The sequence below is a fragment of the Canis lupus genome, chromosome 10, assembly GCF_011100685.1.
Source record: "Canis lupus familiaris isolate Mischka breed German Shepherd chromosome 10, alternate assembly UU_Cfam_GSD_1.0, whole genome shotgun sequence".
NCBI lineage: Eukaryota > Metazoa > Chordata > Mammalia > Carnivora > Canidae > Canis > Canis lupus.
In genome coordinates this window covers 50009452-50029608 of record NC_049231.1, presented here as the reverse complement: position 1 = coordinate 50029608, position 20157 = coordinate 50009452, and the positions used below count along the sequence as shown (strand labels likewise).

General features: G+C 37.1%; 1 protein-coding gene across 3 annotated transcripts in view; it reads right to left on the bottom strand.

Annotated features, from left to right (window-relative positions):
* Window positions 1-449: 449 nt before the first annotated feature.
* SOCS5 (suppressor of cytokine signaling 5) overlaps window positions 450-20157 on the bottom strand; it is a 61522-nt gene continuing 41814 nt past the window's right edge. For all 3 annotated transcript variants that reach the window (XM_038551216.1, XM_038551214.1, XM_038551215.1), the window contains exon 2: window positions 450-4808. In XM_038551216.1, coding sequence (XP_038407144.1) covers window positions 3186-4796 — 1611 coding nt within the window. In that variant the 5' untranslated portion in view covers window positions 4797-4808 and the 3' untranslated portion in view covers window positions 450-3185. The remainder of the gene's footprint in view (window positions 4809-20157) is intronic.

Below are 20157 nucleotides of genomic sequence, written 5' to 3'. Positions count from 1 at the left end.
TTTGGGCTCAATTTTTGTTGAAGAAATAAACATTTAACAATGACTCTTAAAACTATATTTGAGCCAAGCTGTTTCCTTTTCAAAAAAAATTTACTTTGTTTTGACAGAAATTACTGATGCATGTTTTCTTGGTGTAAGGTGACTGTATTACAAATAAGATTGTATCAGAAAAAAAAAAAAAAAAAGATTGTATCAGCAGAACTAAACCTCAGGTGTGGATAATCAAATCTGAACGGTACAAGGATAGTGTGTGTATATATAGAATAAGGCCTCTAAATGATTTTAAATCAGATGGCAATTATTATTTTTTAAAGTAACATTATCATAAATGTACATATGTATGTGTGTATATATGTGTGTGTGTGTGTTTATAGATATACACAGATAAAGTGAATGAATGAATGAATGAATGCCGGAAAGAATGAGAATGGATAGGAATCAGACGAACCTTTCCTTGGGTTAATTACTTTACTATGAAGATGTGTCCAAACTTCTGAAGAATTTCCTGGTTTGTATTAAAATGCACTTCAAAAAGACCATGAGAACAAATATTAAGTTGACAGGCTACAATGGGATTCAGAAAAAGACACAGTGAATATAGACTAAGGTGCAATTTCATGCTGGTGATTTTTCTTTTTTAAAATATAAGCCACTAATTTTTTTAGGAAAAAAATTTTAAACCGAAGGTTGCATATTAATATTACACACAAACTGAAACATGTGACTTTTAGCACAATGTATACATGCTTACATAAAACTCAAATATTTACACATTTAAAACAATTTCCATTTAACATACGAAAGTTCTGAAATACATAAAAGCATTAATATTTTCTATAAAACTACAATTAGAACATCAATTTGCTACAAGCATATAAAACATCAAGTGCTTTCTTGGAGTTTCAAGTTTCCTCTTTAAAATAAGATCTTGCTTGCATATATAATCTTTCTCCAATAATCAGTAAGGACTTTTTTTTTTTCCCAAGAGATTATTTTCCAGATACATTATAAGCTCAAGAAAACGGACCCAACAATTACGCAATATAATTATGTCATAACAACTTAATTGCACATAATGCTTTAAAGTAGGTTTGGATGACGTTCTCGAACACTTTGGTATATGTTCTTCAGGGACTTTTATTAGAAATAATAAGAATTATAAGTCCCCTCAATCCCCATTTTGCTTTAAAAATGGACAAGTCTTTGGTTAGGTTCTACATTTTGGGCATTTAGGATTATAATAAAAATGGTCCCCAAACCAATAAATGGCGCTGATGTAGTATTAGTTCACAAGACTTCATTTAACTTGTTTCTGATGAAGTGGAAGGCTAAAGATATTCATTTATTATAACACATCATTGATAGTTTCAATCTTCCATTTACAAGCAGAGAAATCAATGGTTAGTCAATATTTCTCTGTCCATTTGTGTTATAATCTAAACTGTACAGTAATTTGCAGTAACTAGATATACTGTTCCACAGTATATGTGATTACGATTGGAAAGATGAGTAGTAGCATTAAATTTAGAGTTTAGTAAGAATAAGTCAATATTAGACTGTACAGTAATTCTGCATTAACTATAGTAGGTTGTTGGGTAATGCTTATTTAAAAACCCCATACCATTCCATTTACAAGAGAAATTGTTGCAAATGTATAAAACAGCAGATATACAAGGAGAACACCAAACATACTTTATTAGCACAAAAAAAGCAGCCGTAACAAGGCACAGCAAGCAGAAACGTACATTAGCAGTCAAAGGGTTAGTGTTGCATACAAATATAGCTTTTCTTTTTTGTAGCCTTGGCAATAGCCATCAGGATGTAAAAGAACTTTTCTGTAGCAGCAGGTAAGAAAACCAAGGAGCACTCACCAGTGGTACAGAGCACATTAACAAAAAGACACAAGAATGGATTCGACTAGTGCAAAATGTCTAGCACAGAACCGTAAATTCAGTTCAATACTAAGAAGCAAACACTAGAACTTGGTATTACTTCCAAAATAGCTCACTCAAGTAGTACTGCATACTATTCTAAGTGACAAAAAGGTGCTAAGTAAAGTTATTTACAGATAGAATGGTTGTACAGTACCTTTTAAATCTGCAATTAGGGTTTCAGATTTTCCATTAGAAATTAACTGCTTTGAAATTCTATAAATTGTACTTAAGCTATTCAGCTGTAAGAGTTTATAACAAAGAGCTAAATACTGCCATCCAAATTGTTCACTGCAGTTTAACAATAATCTCAACATCAGCAACCACTGCTGTTATCATCTGACTTGTGTGGGCATCTTCTAGTCTCACTTTCTTCATGGTTCACAAACACATCATGGGCACGGGAAAAGATCCAACTTTAACTAATCAGCGCGTAGACTGCATGTACTAATGTAAAAAAAAAATCACACACAGGACTACATTGCAGCTCTTCCCAATGTGTTTTAAGTTAAAGCATTCATTCAAAAAAACAAAAAAACAAAAAAACAAAAAAACAAAAACAAAAAACCAAAAAAAACCTAAGGCCTTGAAATAAAATTCTACTATCAGCTTTATAAGCCTGAACTTTTAAGAGCAACTATTTAGAAAACCTGGTTTACTTAACAGTACCTTTTGCAGAAGAGACAGGAGACTGACTATAAACTATATCAACACTTAAGTGAACTGCACTATGCCCTTGTGGCCAGAAAATTGCATTTTTCTTTTTTTTTCTCAAAGGAAGGCAGTCTTTATTTTTGGACTTCCAAAGCTTGATTTATAGTAACTACAAACAGTGCTACTTTTGGAAGGTTATAGAAAAATTCTTAGAAAAAAATAACAATTTCAAACATTAGTCACACTGTTGAAATACTCATCCAATATTAATAATTTGTTCTTCAGTAAGAAATAGAATTCTTCATAGCAAATGCCCCAGAGTTGCTTTACTCAATTACAACAGTCATTAAAAACCAAACTGTTCACTCAATCAACAAAACACTTTTGTAGCCTTACTGAACACCTATAGCTCTGTCCTCTGTTGTCTCAATAGGCACCAAGTTTATCTGAGTAACAGCAGATTGCATCTGACAGATACTAACACTAAGCCTACATACTGTACTGAAAAAAACCTAACACTGATATGTGTGCTTGCTATAGGTGTACTGTCTGATGCACATAAAAGCAGATCTAGTTAATGCCCTTTGGGGGCAGGAGAGTTTACTTTGCCTTGACTGGTTCTCGTTCTAACCAGCGAACTCTAACTTTTTGCTTATAATGATACTCTTTCAGAAAATCCTGCAACATGGATGGTAAAGGGAGCCCATCGATTCCATCATATGTAGTGCATCTACAGATTACTGCACGGCAGATATATTGCAGGCTAAAAGGGAAAGTCCGGTTTAGTGATATAGTAAGCAATGGTTCAAAAAACATGCAAGAACTGGGATCTTTATAATGTTCCAAAAGTCCTGTTACAGTGGAGGAGTGAAATACACATGGGTCGTGGGCGTCAAAACTAAAGTTGTGGTTCCACTGTTCGATTCGGGCATGCAGGGATCTGTTGTAGCGACGGAAGCTCACAGAGAAGAGGTAGTCCTCCTGCGCAGAGTCCCTGAGCAAGAATGTGCCTTCAGGTTTCCCTTCAAGGAGGGCTTCTGCTTCGTAACGGTCCATCACTCCCCAGTAACAGGGATTTCCTGTGATCTGAAGCAAGTCGGGCACGAGGCAGTGTATGTAATCAATCTGCGTATGGACTTTCCAAGCTCCCTGTCTGCTAACGTGGGCATGGCTGTCTCCAGACACCTGACGTTGCTTCTGCCTACGTGACTGCAGACACAGTGTGGTAGTGTCCTCTTCTGAGTCACAATTAGCTTGTGGAATTGCAGTACTGTCCCCACTTACTTCAGTCATTCCGGGAGCTAACTTTGGTCCCAGTTTATATAACGGATTAACCTGTGCGGTGGCTTCAAATGTATGTATTTGTGCATTGGGAGGAGGGTCAACCCCCTCTTCAATACTAAGCCGCCTTCTTTCTCGAAGCCTATCTTCTTCATCTTCTGTAGAAACCAAGGATGGATCAAATGTATCAAAAAATGTTGAGTGTGGGCTCACAGGGGCTGTATGCTGTTTAATCAAATGCCATTTCTGGGCTAAGTCTGAGCCAGCAGGAAAAGGGCATTTCTCAAGCATTAATTCAGAAAGGTGTATTTTTCTTTTATTAGAAAAGAGGGGTTTTGACTGCTTGCTGTAAGTTCTCATGGGAAAACATAAGCCCACAGTATCCTGCAACCTCTGTCTCAGAGAGCGGCTTCCTACAGTTCTGCTGGACATGCTGTCCATATCGTGCATGGAGCTTACGCCATACCGCCTCTCCCTCCTTTGAAGTCCGCTTCGAGTTCTACCAAACTTTTTATCAGTATCCAATGAACTCTGCGTCTTTGTAGAACAGGAATGTTTTTTCTTCCCACCCCACGGAGCATGCCGAGAGTAGGAATCTCTTCTTGCTAGCCTTGCTCCTGGGGTGACACACGAATCATTATCCTTTTCAATGCTTATTTCGACAATCTGAGGAATTTCAGTGGCACAGTTCTGGTTTCTCCTTGAAGAATTCTTGGAAGGGCTTGATCCCAGTTGTAAGGCAACGTTTTCTCTTAAGGGACTGCTTTGTTGTTGAGGAGTGGAGTCTCCTATACTGAGGTTTCTCTCTTTCACAGACAAACATCTGTTGGAATTCATGTCCACATTTTCACTACGGCTCCCTCCCTCGTGACCGAAGAGATTCTGACACCTGTATTTGAAGTGATTCCACATCTTCCCCACTTTATCCATTGATTATAAGATCTAAAGAAAAAAGAGGAAGAGGAGAGACTGAAGTTAAGGTGGTGTGTGCAAACAAAACAGGCAGCACCCGCCCCTTCTCATTGGAAATCTTAGTGACACCCATCAGGACACCACCCTCTGCTGTCTTGCTGAAGTGAGAGGAGGAAGATGCTGCTGATTGCTGCTGATGGTCCTAAGTGCCACTCATGGCACCATTCATCAGGTCAATCCTCATTCCCCATTTCCTTTCAGATGAAATACTTAGATTTCATGGGAAAGGAAAGAAATTCTCTCAATTAAATTCTAGGTTCTTTTCCCATGCATCAACCTACTTTCATTATGACACTGATTTCTGTCTCCTTATTACAAATAATTCAGGTACTTCCTCAAGCATTACAAAGGGAAAATACATTCTGTATTGCTGAAACATATCTGTATTCAACAGCTCCAAAGCTGAAATCAGGACTAAATTTGTGCAACACATTAACTAGTTCAAAAATCTGTAAGTAGTGATCTTTCAGATTTCACGGACCAACTGCTATATTTCCACTCATCGGGCAATCTAAAGGTTACAGCTAGATCAATCACTTGTGAAAATTCAGTATCTTCCCTCCCTACTCTGCAATGTATTGAATTTTATCTGTGATTTTAAAGAAGCAGTTTGAATAGAAAGGCAAATAGGAGGAAAGAAAGAAAATATTTAGATTTAAATGGGAAGGCGTCTTTTAGCTTCCCAATTCTTCATCCTGGAAGAGTTTGGAAATAACAGAGTAACAGAAAAAGCTTTGCTACTGAAGTAATTAACAAAATAAAAACAAAAAATATGCAATTTGGCATCTTTATTTTTGCTCCTTAAGAAAAAGTTGAAAGCAGATCATCATACTTTACAAATAAGTTATTTTACAATTCTAACACAGTCATACTGTCTCATTCAATAACCTAAAAGTCAACATTAGAAGAAATGGAAAAATGCAAACTTAAACTTCAGCTGGTTTTGTTCTAAGAGGACAGCAGAAACTTTTTTAAAAAGGTCTCTCTATTTTGTCATTTAAAGAGTATGGCACTTTCTTCTCTGGAGTTTTTTGTTCCTGTTTATTATCTCATTATGTACTACTTTTCACAGTTTAGAATCAGTACTGGAAAACTGAATGTTTTCTCTTACAGCAGTGAGATGCATTAGAGCTGATCCTCCCATAACTGTGACAAATGTTCTTTGTGATAAATACTGGGATTTTCAAGACAGTGACTAGGGTTAAGACAAGAGAAAAAATTAATTTTATGTATCTTCATTTTTAGTTTTTTACAGAAAGGGCTCTTGAACTAGTGACAATCCAACATAGGATGAATTTATATCTATGAAATCATAAAACATACTTGCAGATTATTCTTTATTACAAGCATATTGCTAGGTATATAGGAGTTTGCATGGTATATGGTATATATTCTACTATAATGTATTAGATGGATTAGATTAAAAAGACTTTAAATCTTATTAACTCTATCAGAACATTTGTCTCCTCCCTTTAGCAGAAATCTTTTTTGTAAGCCTTTTTTTTTTTTGAGGTTTATACTATTTGAAGTAACATGCCTTGCTGTTATTACATCATCTTTTTTTTTCTTTTTTAAATTATGATTCTGTTCTTTGTTCATAGTCTTGTTACATATGGGGCTAATCCTTGCCATATTCTTAGTGACTCCAACATCTTTGTTGATGTACTCTTCCAATATCCTAGGTCCTTTCTAGCCCAGTTTCCTTTTCAGTTCTTTATTTTTAAGCTGTTTTTTATCCTTACCTAATTCATACATTTATACAAGCCTACCTTGGAGATATTGTAGGTTCGGTTCCAGACTGTAATAAGGTGAGTATTGCAATAAAGCAAGTCAAATGAAATTTCTGGTTTCCCAGTGCACAGAAAAGTTATGTTTATACTACACTGTAGTCTATTAAGTGTGCAACAGTAGCAGGTCTACAAAAAAACCAATGTATGTACCTTATTTAAAAATGTGTATATATTGCTAAAAAATGCTAACCAGCTTTCAGTGAGTTGTAATCACCGATCACCATAAAAATATAATAATGAAAAAGCTTGAAATATTATAAGAATTACCAAAATGGGGCACAGAGACATGAAGTGGGCAAACGCTGTTGGAAAAACTGTGCAACAGACCTGCCTGATAGAGGGCTGCCTCAGACCTTCAAACTATACGCAGTGTCTGTGAGGTGTGATAAAGTCAAGTGCGGTAAAATAAGGTATGCCGGTAGTCTCAAAGAACAAGGCTCATAACAAACAGTAGCACTGCCTGCCACTCCTTTCCATCTTTAATTCTACTCCCAGGGAATCAAGGAAAGTAAGTCCAGCAATTCCCAGTCTCCTTTCATGTGACCTGTTTTTATTTTTGTGAGAAGTTGTAGCTGCCTCTCTTTATCCTTAGCCTGGGCCTTTTTTACATTTATTGTGTCCTTTCCATTCCCATCTCACTCATTGGCCCCATCCCTCTCTCCTGAAAGTCCTTTTGTTAGACAGTAGACCTCTTAGATTCATCTTCTGATTGTATAGCAATATCACATTTCTTTTCCTTTTCTACCATCTGGAAGATTTCTTTGGTATCACCTTGCAACACTTCTATCACAGTTAGAATGTTTCTTATCACAGCTTTAATTTCCAAGACCTTTTTTTTACTCCCTGAATGTTCTTTTTAATAACATCCTATTCTAGTTTCTTGGACAAATATAGCATTTCTCAGAGGATACACATTTTTCAAATGGTTTTTTTTTTTTAACATTTTAAATATTTTTATCTGTTTCTTCCTTTCTTCTCCTTAAATCTTTCCATGTCTGTTTTTTATTTTAGAGGCTTTCCACAAGGGTCTGATGATTGGCCCTGTCCATCACAGCAGATGTGACCACTAACATGCTGATCAGAAGTTCTGTCTTCATGGTGGTGCAGGCAGTTGGGTAGGGTACTTGTCAGGTGGCTGGCTTTCACATAAGGTGATGAGGCAATGAATTCTTTTTTTTTTTTTGAAATCCACAAAAGTCAGGATCTGTAAATCTTGTCTCCTAGCTGTTAATCCCAGAGATAATACTTCAATTTCTTCTCTTGTGGATATACTTGACTGCTATGTTCTGAGAACAGGGTAAGGGGAATTTTGCTTAGTCTCTATTTTTCAAAAGGTGTCTTTATTTTCAAAAGATAACCCACACCTCAGCTCTGACTGACCCTCTTAGATAAATTTCTCTAAGTTCTAACCTCTAGTTTTATCCAGGGTAAAAGTCTCCTGATTACTGTGGGAAAAGGGAGGGATGGGGGGCCCTGAAGCATACAGACTTTCAGCCATTCCTGTGTTCAGCTTTATGCTTCACCCTTATCTTCTGAGCTAACTGGTTTCTCTAATTTCTGAGCCAGCAGTATAAATTGCTTTGCTTCTTAACATCCTCATTTGTAAACATTTATATCATTTTCTCCATTCTGTTAATTTCTAGCTACCTGCTTCTACCAAAATCTTGTTGACCAATCAGGCCTACTTCTGTCTCTTTCTTATTTGTTTTCTACTTGTGGGTTTATGCCTTATACCTTTTTTATTCCTTTAATTTTAGTGGGGTTCCAGGAGTGAGTAGAATTAAAATGCCAATGTTCAATCTGACATATTTAACTGGAAAGTCCCCTTTCCACTGTTAAAGAGAGTCAACAGTACACCACACAGAAAACCCCCTGCCCAGATGAGTCATTCTTTCCCAATGGAGAAAGAGCAATCACCCCTCCCACCCCTGCCCCCCCCCCCCTCCCCGGCCCCTGGGGCTAGGGATCCACACAATAAACACTGGCTACATAATATAATCACCTGGAGAGCTTTTGAAGCTCTATGATACACAGCACCAACCCCCCCCACCAAGAGATTGTGATTTCACTGGACTAGAGGTGCACCTGGACACTGCTGTTTTTTTTTTTTTTTTTTTTTTTTTTTTTAAATAAGCTCTTTGGGTGATTCTAGAGTAGAGAAGGAAAACCACTGACCGAGGGTACTCCAGCCATGGGCTCCAATGGTAGCTCTGAAAGAGATTAAGTAAAAAGGACACTGCTCTGGAGCAGTTGGCAGGATGTGAGTAGTTCTAAATAAACTACCTACCAAGGCCTCATCACTGTTTCTCTTTGTTTTATTTTTGCCATGTACACCAGAGGACTGCAGAGTCTTAGGAAAGACTATCTACAGCAGTGCCTCTCCATAATGAAGAGGTAGGTTCTTTTTAATTTCACAGACCAATTCTTTTGTAAGACATTATAAGAATAAATTATTAGGAAAAATGAAATGTAAAAAAAAAAACATATGAAATACAAATACCAATTTTCTTATTAGATTGAATAGACAGAAAAGAACTATCAAAGAGCTATAAAATATTTTAAATGCTTATTTTTAATTCCTATACTTAATTTGTCAAAGACAGATAACCAACTGTACAAGTTTATGGTCCTTATTCTGAGTAGTTCTCATCTGCAGTGTGCTGTTCAATACATGTGGTCATTGAGTCCCTGAAGTGTGGCTTCTGCCACATACTGAAATGACTAATAGTTTGGATACAATTGGCTAAATATATTATTAAAATTATTTTATCTGCTTTTTACTTTTTAAATGTGGCTACTAAAAGATTAAAAATTACATGCATGGTTAAAATTGTATTTCTATTGGACGGTACTGATCTAGAGCAGGGGTCAGCAAACCATAGCCCAAGGGGACAAATCTGGCTTATGGCCTATTTCTGTATGGACCCTACAAAACCACAAGTGGTTTTTACATTTTAAAGGGATTAAAAAAAAAAAAAAAAACCAAAACCCACAAAGAACAGAGACCACATGTAGCCTGCAAAGCCTAAAATATCTTCTATCTGGCCTCTTAACACAGAAAGTTTGCTGACCCTGGTCTAGAGTAAAGTAAGATTATAAACCATACAACTGGTCTAGAGTACAGTATGATTATAGACAGTACAAGAACATTCAAGAAGTCCAAAAGCCTCTCTCTTCTCCATGTTTATAAGATGAATTCTATAGCTACCCACAGATATTTGACAAGCAAATTATACCTGAAAAATGGCTGCCCATTTTAGAAAGCAACCAAACTTAAAACCACTTATCTTCCTATACAGTTCTTTAGAAGTTGTATAAACAAGTGGGACCTGCAGAAAACATGTATACGTGTCACATGACAGAAGGCAGTTTCTAACACTGAACCAGTTTCATAAAGCATGAAATTTAGTGTATTCTCCATTCTTCATCTGGAGATTGCTGCGATATTGCATCATGACAAAATATTCTAATTTATGCTTCCACATCCCTTGATAGAAAGTGGACTTTTCTTGATGTGGGGAATGCTATGTGGGCAGCTATAACACCGCAAGAAAAAAACACTGAGGGATCCCTGGGTGGCGCAGCGGTTTGGCGCCTGCCTTTGGCCCGGGGCGTGATCCTGGAGACCCGGGATCGAATCCCACGTCAGGCTCCCGGTGCATGGAGCCTGCTTCTCCCTCTGCCTGTGTCTCTGCCTCTCTCTCTCTGTATGACTATCATAAATAAATAAAAAAAAGAAAAAAACACTGGTAGTGATTCACAGAAAAGTCTATGTAAGAAGAATCAGGAAGGCATTCCAACTATCTTAATACGTACAATGTCAGTTTTGAGATTCTTTTGTTATTACATTTTTAGAAATGTATTTAGCTGAAACCCTTTGAGACCTGACTTATAAGTCTATTACTTTAGGGTTTTATATGCAATAACAACAGGACCCAAAACGTGTACTGATTCTAGAATACGAGTGCATCATGCATTACAAGCTTTCACATTTCTACACCTGCATGGCTATCCTTAAAACTATCCAAAGCAAATTTCTAAAAAGTCATTCCTTCCCCCTAGGACTATCATAATTTAAAGCTGGTTGTAAAACTGTTATTAGTTAAAGAGTTTTTGCTGAAAATTCTGATATCTAACAGGATGAACTATAAATCAAAATTACAGAAAATCAGAGGTCAAATTTCATTACTACAAAAATTTACATATATAAAAAAATAAGGACTAAAGGCAATAGCCCTGTTCATGCCAAGTAGTATCTATTACAAAATTTCCACAAAATAATTGAAACAGTTCCTAGGGTTCATTTCAATGGGATTTAATCCATACTTTATTAGAAATAAACTCAACAAGTTTTATGACTACCTGGCCTGCCATAGTGGTAAAGAAGAGGACTATAACTCAACCCACACCCCTCCTCTCCTTCTATTTAAGTTCATCTAGACTACTTAGTCATGGTAATACTGGTCCAGTGAAAAGTCCTTCAGTCACACTAGCAAAAATCAAGTCACATCAACTGATTAAAGCATTTCTGTGCCAATTTCAGTTACAAGAAGCAGTTTAGGAGATACAAGTTTTGACTGATATTTTGGTGGCACTTTCAATACTATTTAGAAAGAGATAACACAGTGTTTAATATTAAGAGTGAACCAGAAATCTAGGGATGCATGGCTGTCACATCTATAGTCCCTTAAAGAATCTGAGACTCATTTGGGCTTTTAAATTTTTTATTTGGGCACCTGGGTGGCTCAGTCAGTTAAGTGTCTGCCTTTGGCTCAGGTCACAATCCCAAGGTCCTGGGATCCAGCCCCAAGGCTGAGCAGGCAGCCTGCTTCTCCTTTTGCCTCTGCCCCTCCTCTCGCTCAATTTATTTATTTGAGAGAGAGAGAAAGGGGAAGGGCAGAGGGAGAGAGAGAATCTCAAGAAGGCTCTATACACTGTGAGGAGCCCAACATGGGGCTTGATCTCACCACCGTGAGATCATGACCTGAGCTGAAATCAAGAGTTAGATACTTGAGTAAGCCACTCAGGTGCCCCCAAAATGTTGTTTTTAAACTGTTATTTATACCTCTATTATGACATGGTCTATATTATCTAACTGGATGCCTATTTATATCTTATACTGCTATTTAATATGTTCAAATGTCTAAAATTACTATCTTGTGGGTAATAAATGGTCATATAATTCAACCTCATATAGTTTATACTTTTACAACACACATATTAATACAGTAGACCATGTATATGTGCACTAAAAGAATGTGAGGTCCAATGATCTATTACACCCAAAGGTTCCAAAGCAGGAGTGAGCATGGCCTGAATAATGGCTAAACAGGCAGAGGCTAGCAAGTTAATGGAAGAGTGCATAGGTGAGGCCTGAAGAGGTAAGCGTTGGAATCTATGATCAGAGAACAAGAAATGCTGCACTGAAGACTACTGCAGCATCCACTTAAGAGCTTGACTGGATGGTGAAAGTAAAGATGGATATGGATATGGATGTTAAGTCGAATCTATAGGATTAATGATTATTGGAAATGGGGAACGAGGTAGAGACAGGTGTCAAAAATAACTGCCAAGTCTCTGGATTAGGGAAGTGGATGGATGAAGATGCTATTTCAGAGACAGGAAACGTAACAGAGCAGTTTGGCAAGTGAGGGGTTGGAGACAGTAATAACTTCAAGTTAGGAAACACTGCAGTTGAGACTCTCACTGAGATATTTAAGTGAAGCCTCACTGGTCCATCAGTGTACATTCATATAATGGATTACTATACAGCAGGCACAATCAACTACAGCTGTTTGTATCTAAATGTGAATCTCAAAAACAAAATGGTTAGAGAAAGAAACATTACAAATCAATTTACCTTTTTAAAAATATTTTATTTATTTATTTGAGAGAGAGCATGAGCAGGGGGAGAGGCAGAGAGAGGGAGGGAGGGGGAGAGAGACAGAGAGGAGACAGAGAAGCAGACATACCCCCTCCTCTCCTTCGAGCAGAGAGCCCAGTGTGGGTCTCAATCCCAAGACCCGGAGATCATGACCTGAACCAAAGTCAGATGTTTAACTGAATGGGCCATTCAGTAGTCTCTGAATCAATTTACCTTCTAACTGGACAAACTCCTGTATTTAGGTATACATGGATATATAAAAATGTAAAAACCAAAAAATGGCTTCCATTGAGGGGAAGGATACAGAATTAGGAAGAGGCACTCAGGAAGCTTCTAAAATACTGAGGGGGTGAGGGTGTGCCTGGCTGGCTCAGTAGATAGAGCATGCAACTCTTGATCTCAGGGTCACGAGTTCAAAACCCCAAGTTGGGCATGGAGCCTACTTTTAAAAATAAATACATACAAATTTAAAAAACAAAGCACTCTTAATTTTCTATTTCTTAGCCTGGGTGAAAGGTACATGGATTTACTTATGAACTATTCTTTAGAATGCACTCTTTCCTATGCATGATACACTACATAATAAGAAAAACTCAAATTACACAGGCCACATTTTGACCACAATGGGAATTAATAACCAAATATTAAATAAAAATACCCTTAGGAAAATATAAAACTCGTAACTCATAAGTAAAAGAGGGACTCAAAACTGAAAAGTATAGACCATTTAGAAAATAGTATATTCATGCTGGGGATTTTTTTCTGCATGTCAATTTGGTGATATTTATGAAAATGTTCTTACTTTTAATTTGGCAATTTCACATTCTAGATTAGATGGTTATGCCAAAGCAAAGTTAAAAAACAAAACAAAAAAACAACAACACAAAAACCCAACAATCAGAACAAAATTTTAAACAGATTTCTTCAATGTAGTACAGAGGTCAGGCAAGGGCCATATAACAAGTAAGTGTTTTAGGCTTTCCAGGCCATACGTGCTCTATAACTCCTGAACTCTGCCATTAGAACCTGAACTCAGCCACAGAAAATAAATATATGGTAAGTATGACTGTATGTCAATAAAACTTTATTTGTAGTTAGTGAAATTCAAATTTCATTTCCACTTGTTACAAAATTCCTTTTCTCCTGATTTTCTTTTCAACCACTTAAAAATGAAAAATTTTTGCATCCTTACCTCAACTGTACAAAAACAAATGGCAAGCCAGATCTGGCCTCTCTAGGTCATTGTTCGCCAACTTCTGATGTAACACATTATAACACCTTTGATATTCTGTTTACTAAAACTAATAATCATTCATTCTATGGAACAAGTTAGGGAGAAAATAAGATCATCTTAAGATGTAATGATAAAGATATATGGATGGTTTCTACAGCATAACAGTGAAAAAACTAGGAAATATTTTCTGTAAAAATGAAACATACATATTATGAAGAATTAAAACACTACATAAACTACTAAAAAAAGTCTAATCTCACCTGAAATTCCACCCTCAGAGATAACCCCTGTTGTCTCTGTTAGTATGTGTTCTTTTTAATACAAGAGAACATAAGATTCTTTTACAATTAAAAAAATCTTCTTCATGTTTGTGGCTATATCCCTTTTCATTTCTTGAAAAATGTACTTTTTAAAATTAGCTATATTGGAGATAGGATCAGACAAATAAAAGAAAAATGTTTTGCAACTATGTTTTTTTAAACTGACAAATCCAAGAGTCTTTGAAGCAATAAAACATAAAAAAAAAAAACCCCAAAACCCCACAACAACCCAACAACAGACAAACATCTAGAAAGCTAAAAACAATAATAATAATGATGACAATGATGGCTGAGGATAATTTCCATTACTGAATGCTAACCATGTGCCAGGCACCGATATAAAAATTTTACTTCTCCTGACAACCCTGTGAATAAAAATGATCTCAATTTTATAGATGTAGAAATTAATACACTGAGGGATTAGTAATATCCTGGATGTGAGTTTCTTCCATTATTATCAGACTGTTCAGGTTTTCTCTCTTCTTGAATACAGCTTAGAACTATACACAAACAGTTCTAAGTCCAAGTAGTGTCATTACAAAGCTCTTTAAAACCTCAAGGAAGACATCATTTCTATATTTTTACAAGTATTATAGAGCAAGAAAAGGATGGAACTATATTAAAAGTTGCGAAAGCTAGCACATACATACTCAAAAGAAAATAACTAGCTCTTCCATTTTAGTTATAATGAGGGAAACAATACTCTGACCAAAAAGAATATACAGTAAAAGGTATGTTCGCAGGCTAGTGGTGAATGTTTTGCTGTCTAATCTATGCCTATCTACTATGAGAGTCCTAACACTTTGTGTAGGCTTGTATGCTTCTCAGAAATGTTCTGACATTATTAAAACTAGCAGATTTAGGTAAAGAAGTTCTACTTCTTTTTTTTTTTTTTAAACAAGAGCTTTATTTTTTTAAATTTTTATTTATTTATTTATGATAGTCAGGGGGGGGGGGGGAGGGTGCAGAGACACAGGCAGAGGGAGAAGCAGGCTCCATGCACCGGGAGCCCGATGTGGGATTCGATCCCGGGTCTCCAGGATCGCGCCCTGGGCCAAAGGCAGACGCTAAACCGCTGTGCCACCCAGGGATCCCAAGAAGTTCTACTTCTTACTGAGAATACTAGTAATGGTCAGTTAAAAATGTGTTTGAGGGGCGCCTGGGTGGCTCAGTTGGTAAAAGCATCTGCCTTTACCTCAGGTCATGATCCTGGGGTCCTGGGATTGAGCCCCACAACAGGCTCCTTGCTCAGTGGGGATCCTGCTTCTCCCTCTCCCTCTGCCTGCTGCTCCCCCTGCTTGTCCTCTTTCTCCCTGCCAAATAATAACTAAAATCTTAAAAAAAAAAAAAAAGAAAAGAAAAAAAAATGTGTTTCAACCCATATGCCTAATCTCAAGGGATGAAGCTTAAGAACTTCTTATACTTTTTTCCTGCATATTAAGAGAAATGCAGTAGTCCATTTTTAAAAAGAAGAAAAAAGGGGACATCAAATTAAGAGTCAGGTCACAGTGTCACACTGACTGCATTAATACCTTTCCCCAAAAGACAACTTAAGGGCTATTTCTAATAAAAAAAACAAATAAATAAAATTTGCATCTCCATTTCTCAAATTTTACCTTCCAGTATAGGAGGGTGCTCCAGGCCATCAAAATCCGATTCTTAAACCAAATCACTTGTGGAGACACTGCCTGCCTTTTGCTTCCAGTGGCAAGGGCATAGGCATGAGATAGTCTAAGGGGAGATGGGGGAGGACAAGAGGCTCGAGTCCAGCTTTACCACTTCAGAATGCTGTGAACTTGGATGTATTCATACTTGGATGATTTCTTTTTTTTTTTTTTAAAGATTTATTTATTTATTTATGATAGACATAGAGAGAGACAGAGAGGTGCAGACACAGGAGGAGGAAGAAGCAGGCTCCATGCCAGGAGCCCGACGTGGGACTCGATCCCGGACTCCAGGATCACACCCTGGGACAAAGGCAGGCGCCAAACCGCTGAGCCACCCAGGGATCCCTTGGATGATTTCTGAACCAAATTTCCCTCTTGGTAAAATGAGGATAATGACACCTACCTCATGGGTCGGATATGAGGATTTGAAACCACATCTATTAAAGCCTTTGGCATAGGACACACTCAAAAAAACAGGAGACTTCAAAAATGTTAACCAGTAGTAGCATAAAGCTTTAGCTTTTTCCTTCTTTCAAAAAATAATTATCCCATTCAGTTCTGGGTCATGACAAATTGTCAGAATCTTCTGATGTACAGTATCTGTCAGATTGCAAATTCTATTAACCATTTAAATTTCTATGATTTCCTAGAAAACACTAAGGAGATTTCAATGTTTCATAGTAGCTGAAGCAGTTCATCTACAGCCTAAACGAAGCATGGTTAATCTGTATAGTACTGGGCAAGGCCTAGGAACACAGTCCTCATTTTTTTTTCTCCAGAATTCCTTTTTAGTCTATAAAAAGAGTGCCACAATTTAAACTTTATCATATAGATACTGCACACTAGAGAAGCATAAAATCCTAATAAGATATACTTCATTTTCTATGGAAAAAGTATCTTATGTGATCAACTATCAAATATACCACTTGCTGAAAAGCTCTTATCTGGCCAGCACTATTGGCAGACTGTGGTGGAACACAAGGAACATATGTTTTACTTCAGAGGGCCCAAAACCCAAATTCAAGCACTCTGCTAGCTGTGTGAAATCTAAGTCTCAGTGTCTCCATCTAAAAATAGGAACAATTACCCTCTTTTACAAAAGTTTTTAAGAGGATAACACGATATAAGGTAAGTACAGCTGAGTCTATCATGGTCGCTCAAAAATGGCAGGAAAAGATGGGGACATATTGGTGACAGTAGCAAAAAGCAAAGCTGTTTTATGGCTAGGGAGAGATGAATGGTGAGTTAGTCTTGCCTTTATCTCTCACCTTACAAGGGAGGCTGCCTCAGTTAGGCAAATCAGGCACCTCCCCTGGGCACTGTAACAGTGTGTGATTAGTACTGCAGATGCCTCCCTAAAGATGTGGGTCAACATCCTTCCTGCCCAACCCCCCATCTCCCTTCAGGCTAAAAGGCAGCTACAAACAATCAATCAAACAAACACACACACACACACACCAATGAAGCAAAACAACTCTCAGTTGAGGAACTCAGTGGAGCAAGCTACTATACCAGCTAGACTTAATCCAGAAAAGAATCTCCGATTTGGGGAAGCGCTTAACAATGACCTCAATGAATGAGCTCATTGTGATCCTGCTAATAATTTACAAAGAATATTCAGTTACCAATGGTAAGTGAGCAAGTGTAATCTGGACCATTTCCTTCTCTAGGAAGGGCAACCCTTTTACAAACCCTGCAGTTTAGTCTCATCAGAAATACAAAGACTCTAAGAACTAAAATAAGATGCTTTTTTGGATAACAATACTTTCCTTTTATCCTTTTATTTTCTATGTGAAACCACTTAGAATACATTTATCCTCCTTGTATAAACTTAAAGGGCACTATTCTCTTCTATGCCAAATTTTAGGCCTGTAGAAAGCTAAGGGTCTTCAAATAATTCGATAGCTCTTGATGAATCCAAGGAAAAAACAAAGACAACAACCATAATTAGGACAGCCTCCCTGTTTTTGATCTACATTCTCTACCAGCTTAAATAAAATAAAATCTAAACATTTTGAAATTAGTCGGTTCTTTAGAAAGATATTTGAGAGGAGTCTTGGGGGAAGTAAAGGCAAATGAGGATACCTTTAACCACTTAAGAAAACTAATGTCAAAAGGAACATTTTGACCAAAATTATAGACTAGGACTCCAAGTAATGTACCTCAGTTTTGTGTTATCTATTACCACATGACATGCAATTTTATTTTTTTTTAAATGGGACAATTAAAAAACCTTTAACTCATTAACAGAACTGAAGTAAAACCTCATCTATCAAAAGCTGAGAAACCAGTAAGCTGAAAAGACGATAAAAAATATTCTCATTTTAACATCTACTGATACCACACGTGGAAGACATCCTAGTAAAGTTCAAGTTCTCAGATGAGAATACTTAAAGCCCTTGCTCTACCCGTATTTACTCTAAGCTGACCCATAGTTTAAACAAACAATATATTCTCTGGATACCAAGTACAGAGCAATTTAGAAACTGCAAGTTAGAAATGGGCCAGGGGTCAGAGGGAAGAGAGGTATTGTGTGCCTGCACACTGACTGGACCAAGAAAAGACCAAACCCCTGATAAAGCATGATAGCCACATGTCACAAACTACGGGATACCCATGTAAGACATAAGAAAGGGAACCAAGAGAGATATAAAATGCTTAAAGGATAAAAGGCCATTATGAACAACTTTAAGCCAATTAATTTAAAAACTTAGAAGAAATGGCTAGATTTTTTTGAAAAATATAAATTTTCTAAGCTGACTCAAGAAATTAAAAAATCAATAGCTTATAACTTAAAGACCTGGAATCAGTAATTAAAAATCTTTGCACAGGAAAGCACCAACCCAGGCAAGCATTCCAGGCAGAAGGCAGCCTAACAACTGTGATTTCTGACCATTGGTGAAGCGACAATCAGCATGGTAAGGCAAGAAGAAATAAATGCATGCTAATGGGAAAGAAAGAAGTAAAACTGTCCATTGTCAGAAGACATGATTGTCTACATAGAAAATCCTAAGCAATCCTAAAAGAGGAAGGAAGGAAGGAAGGAAGGAAGGAAGGAAGGAAGGAAGGAAGGAAGGAAGGAAGGAAGGAAGGAAGGAAGGAAGGAAGGACAAATGAACACCCTAGAACTAATACAAGTAAGTTCTCAGCAGAGTCCTAGGATACAAGATCAACACACAAGTCAAACACATATCTATATACTAACAACAAACTTATCTATATACTAACAACCAACAGTGGAAACTGAAAGTAAAAGACTTATGTCAAGGAAAATGACCTGAAAGGGCAGGAAAACAGACTGATATTTCTGTGAAATAATTCCTTTAGTCAAAGTCCTGACTTCTATTATGCTTCAGAAGGATGAGATTAAAATGGAAGGGGGAGAATATGCTAGACACCCTAGAGCTGCCACTGCCTTTGTACTTCCCCTTGGGAGTGGTGAACTGTAAGAATGTGGTCCACAGTCCAGCCTATGGCCGTGACAGGTCCATGTCTTCTATCTCCACTGCCCTCTGCCAGGTCCAGCCTTCAGCATCACTTGCATGTCTGAGTTGTAACAGCTGCCCAGCATAACCTACCTTCTTCCCCTCACTGCCCTCTGGAACATCTTCCATAATATTGATCCTATGATTTCAAGCAGCTAAGAAAAAAGTCAAGGGACTTGATGTGTGGCTATTTCCTCCACACTTTAAGAACTATACACAAAAGGAACAACAAAATAGTTCTCGGTATCATAATTTAGGAATATAAATATTTCGGAATACTTCAGGTAACTAACATACCTGAAATTATATCAGTTGGAGAAAAAAGATGACCAAATGCTTATTTTTATGTGTATAAAGAATCTTTCTATAAAAAGGAGAAACCCGTAGGAAAAAACTAATATTGCAAATAGTTAAAAATGTAAATAAACAACCAAAAGAGATTTGTGAGGAGTCTTTCATAGGAGATGTTAAAGAGGATAAGCAACCCTCTGTCTCTAGCCAGCCCAAGTAGTCTTTCCTCTACAAGCAACTGAACTAACCTCAAGGCACTGTGATTTTTTTTATATTAGAATTTTAAAAAATAAGCATAGCATTCCTCAAATAGTCACATTATTTAAGATCCAGCAGTAGTACTGCAGTTAGATCTCTGACTCCCGATTACATATTGTCCGATTAAACTAAAGGATAAGCCTAACATCCAACATTACCAAAGTCTCATACTCTACAGCTAGTCATGTTTCAGTCAGGTGCCGATTTAATGCTCAATTTAAACACTACAAGTCAGTACCAACTGCAAAAAAAAAACTAATAAAAGCCATAATGTTCTGTCAACACCTCCCCCCCCAAGCCTGATCTCCCCTATAAACACCTTCCTACACGGTTTAAGGGACAGTTACTTCCCATAAACATAGCTTAAAATGGGGATTCTTTTTACAAATA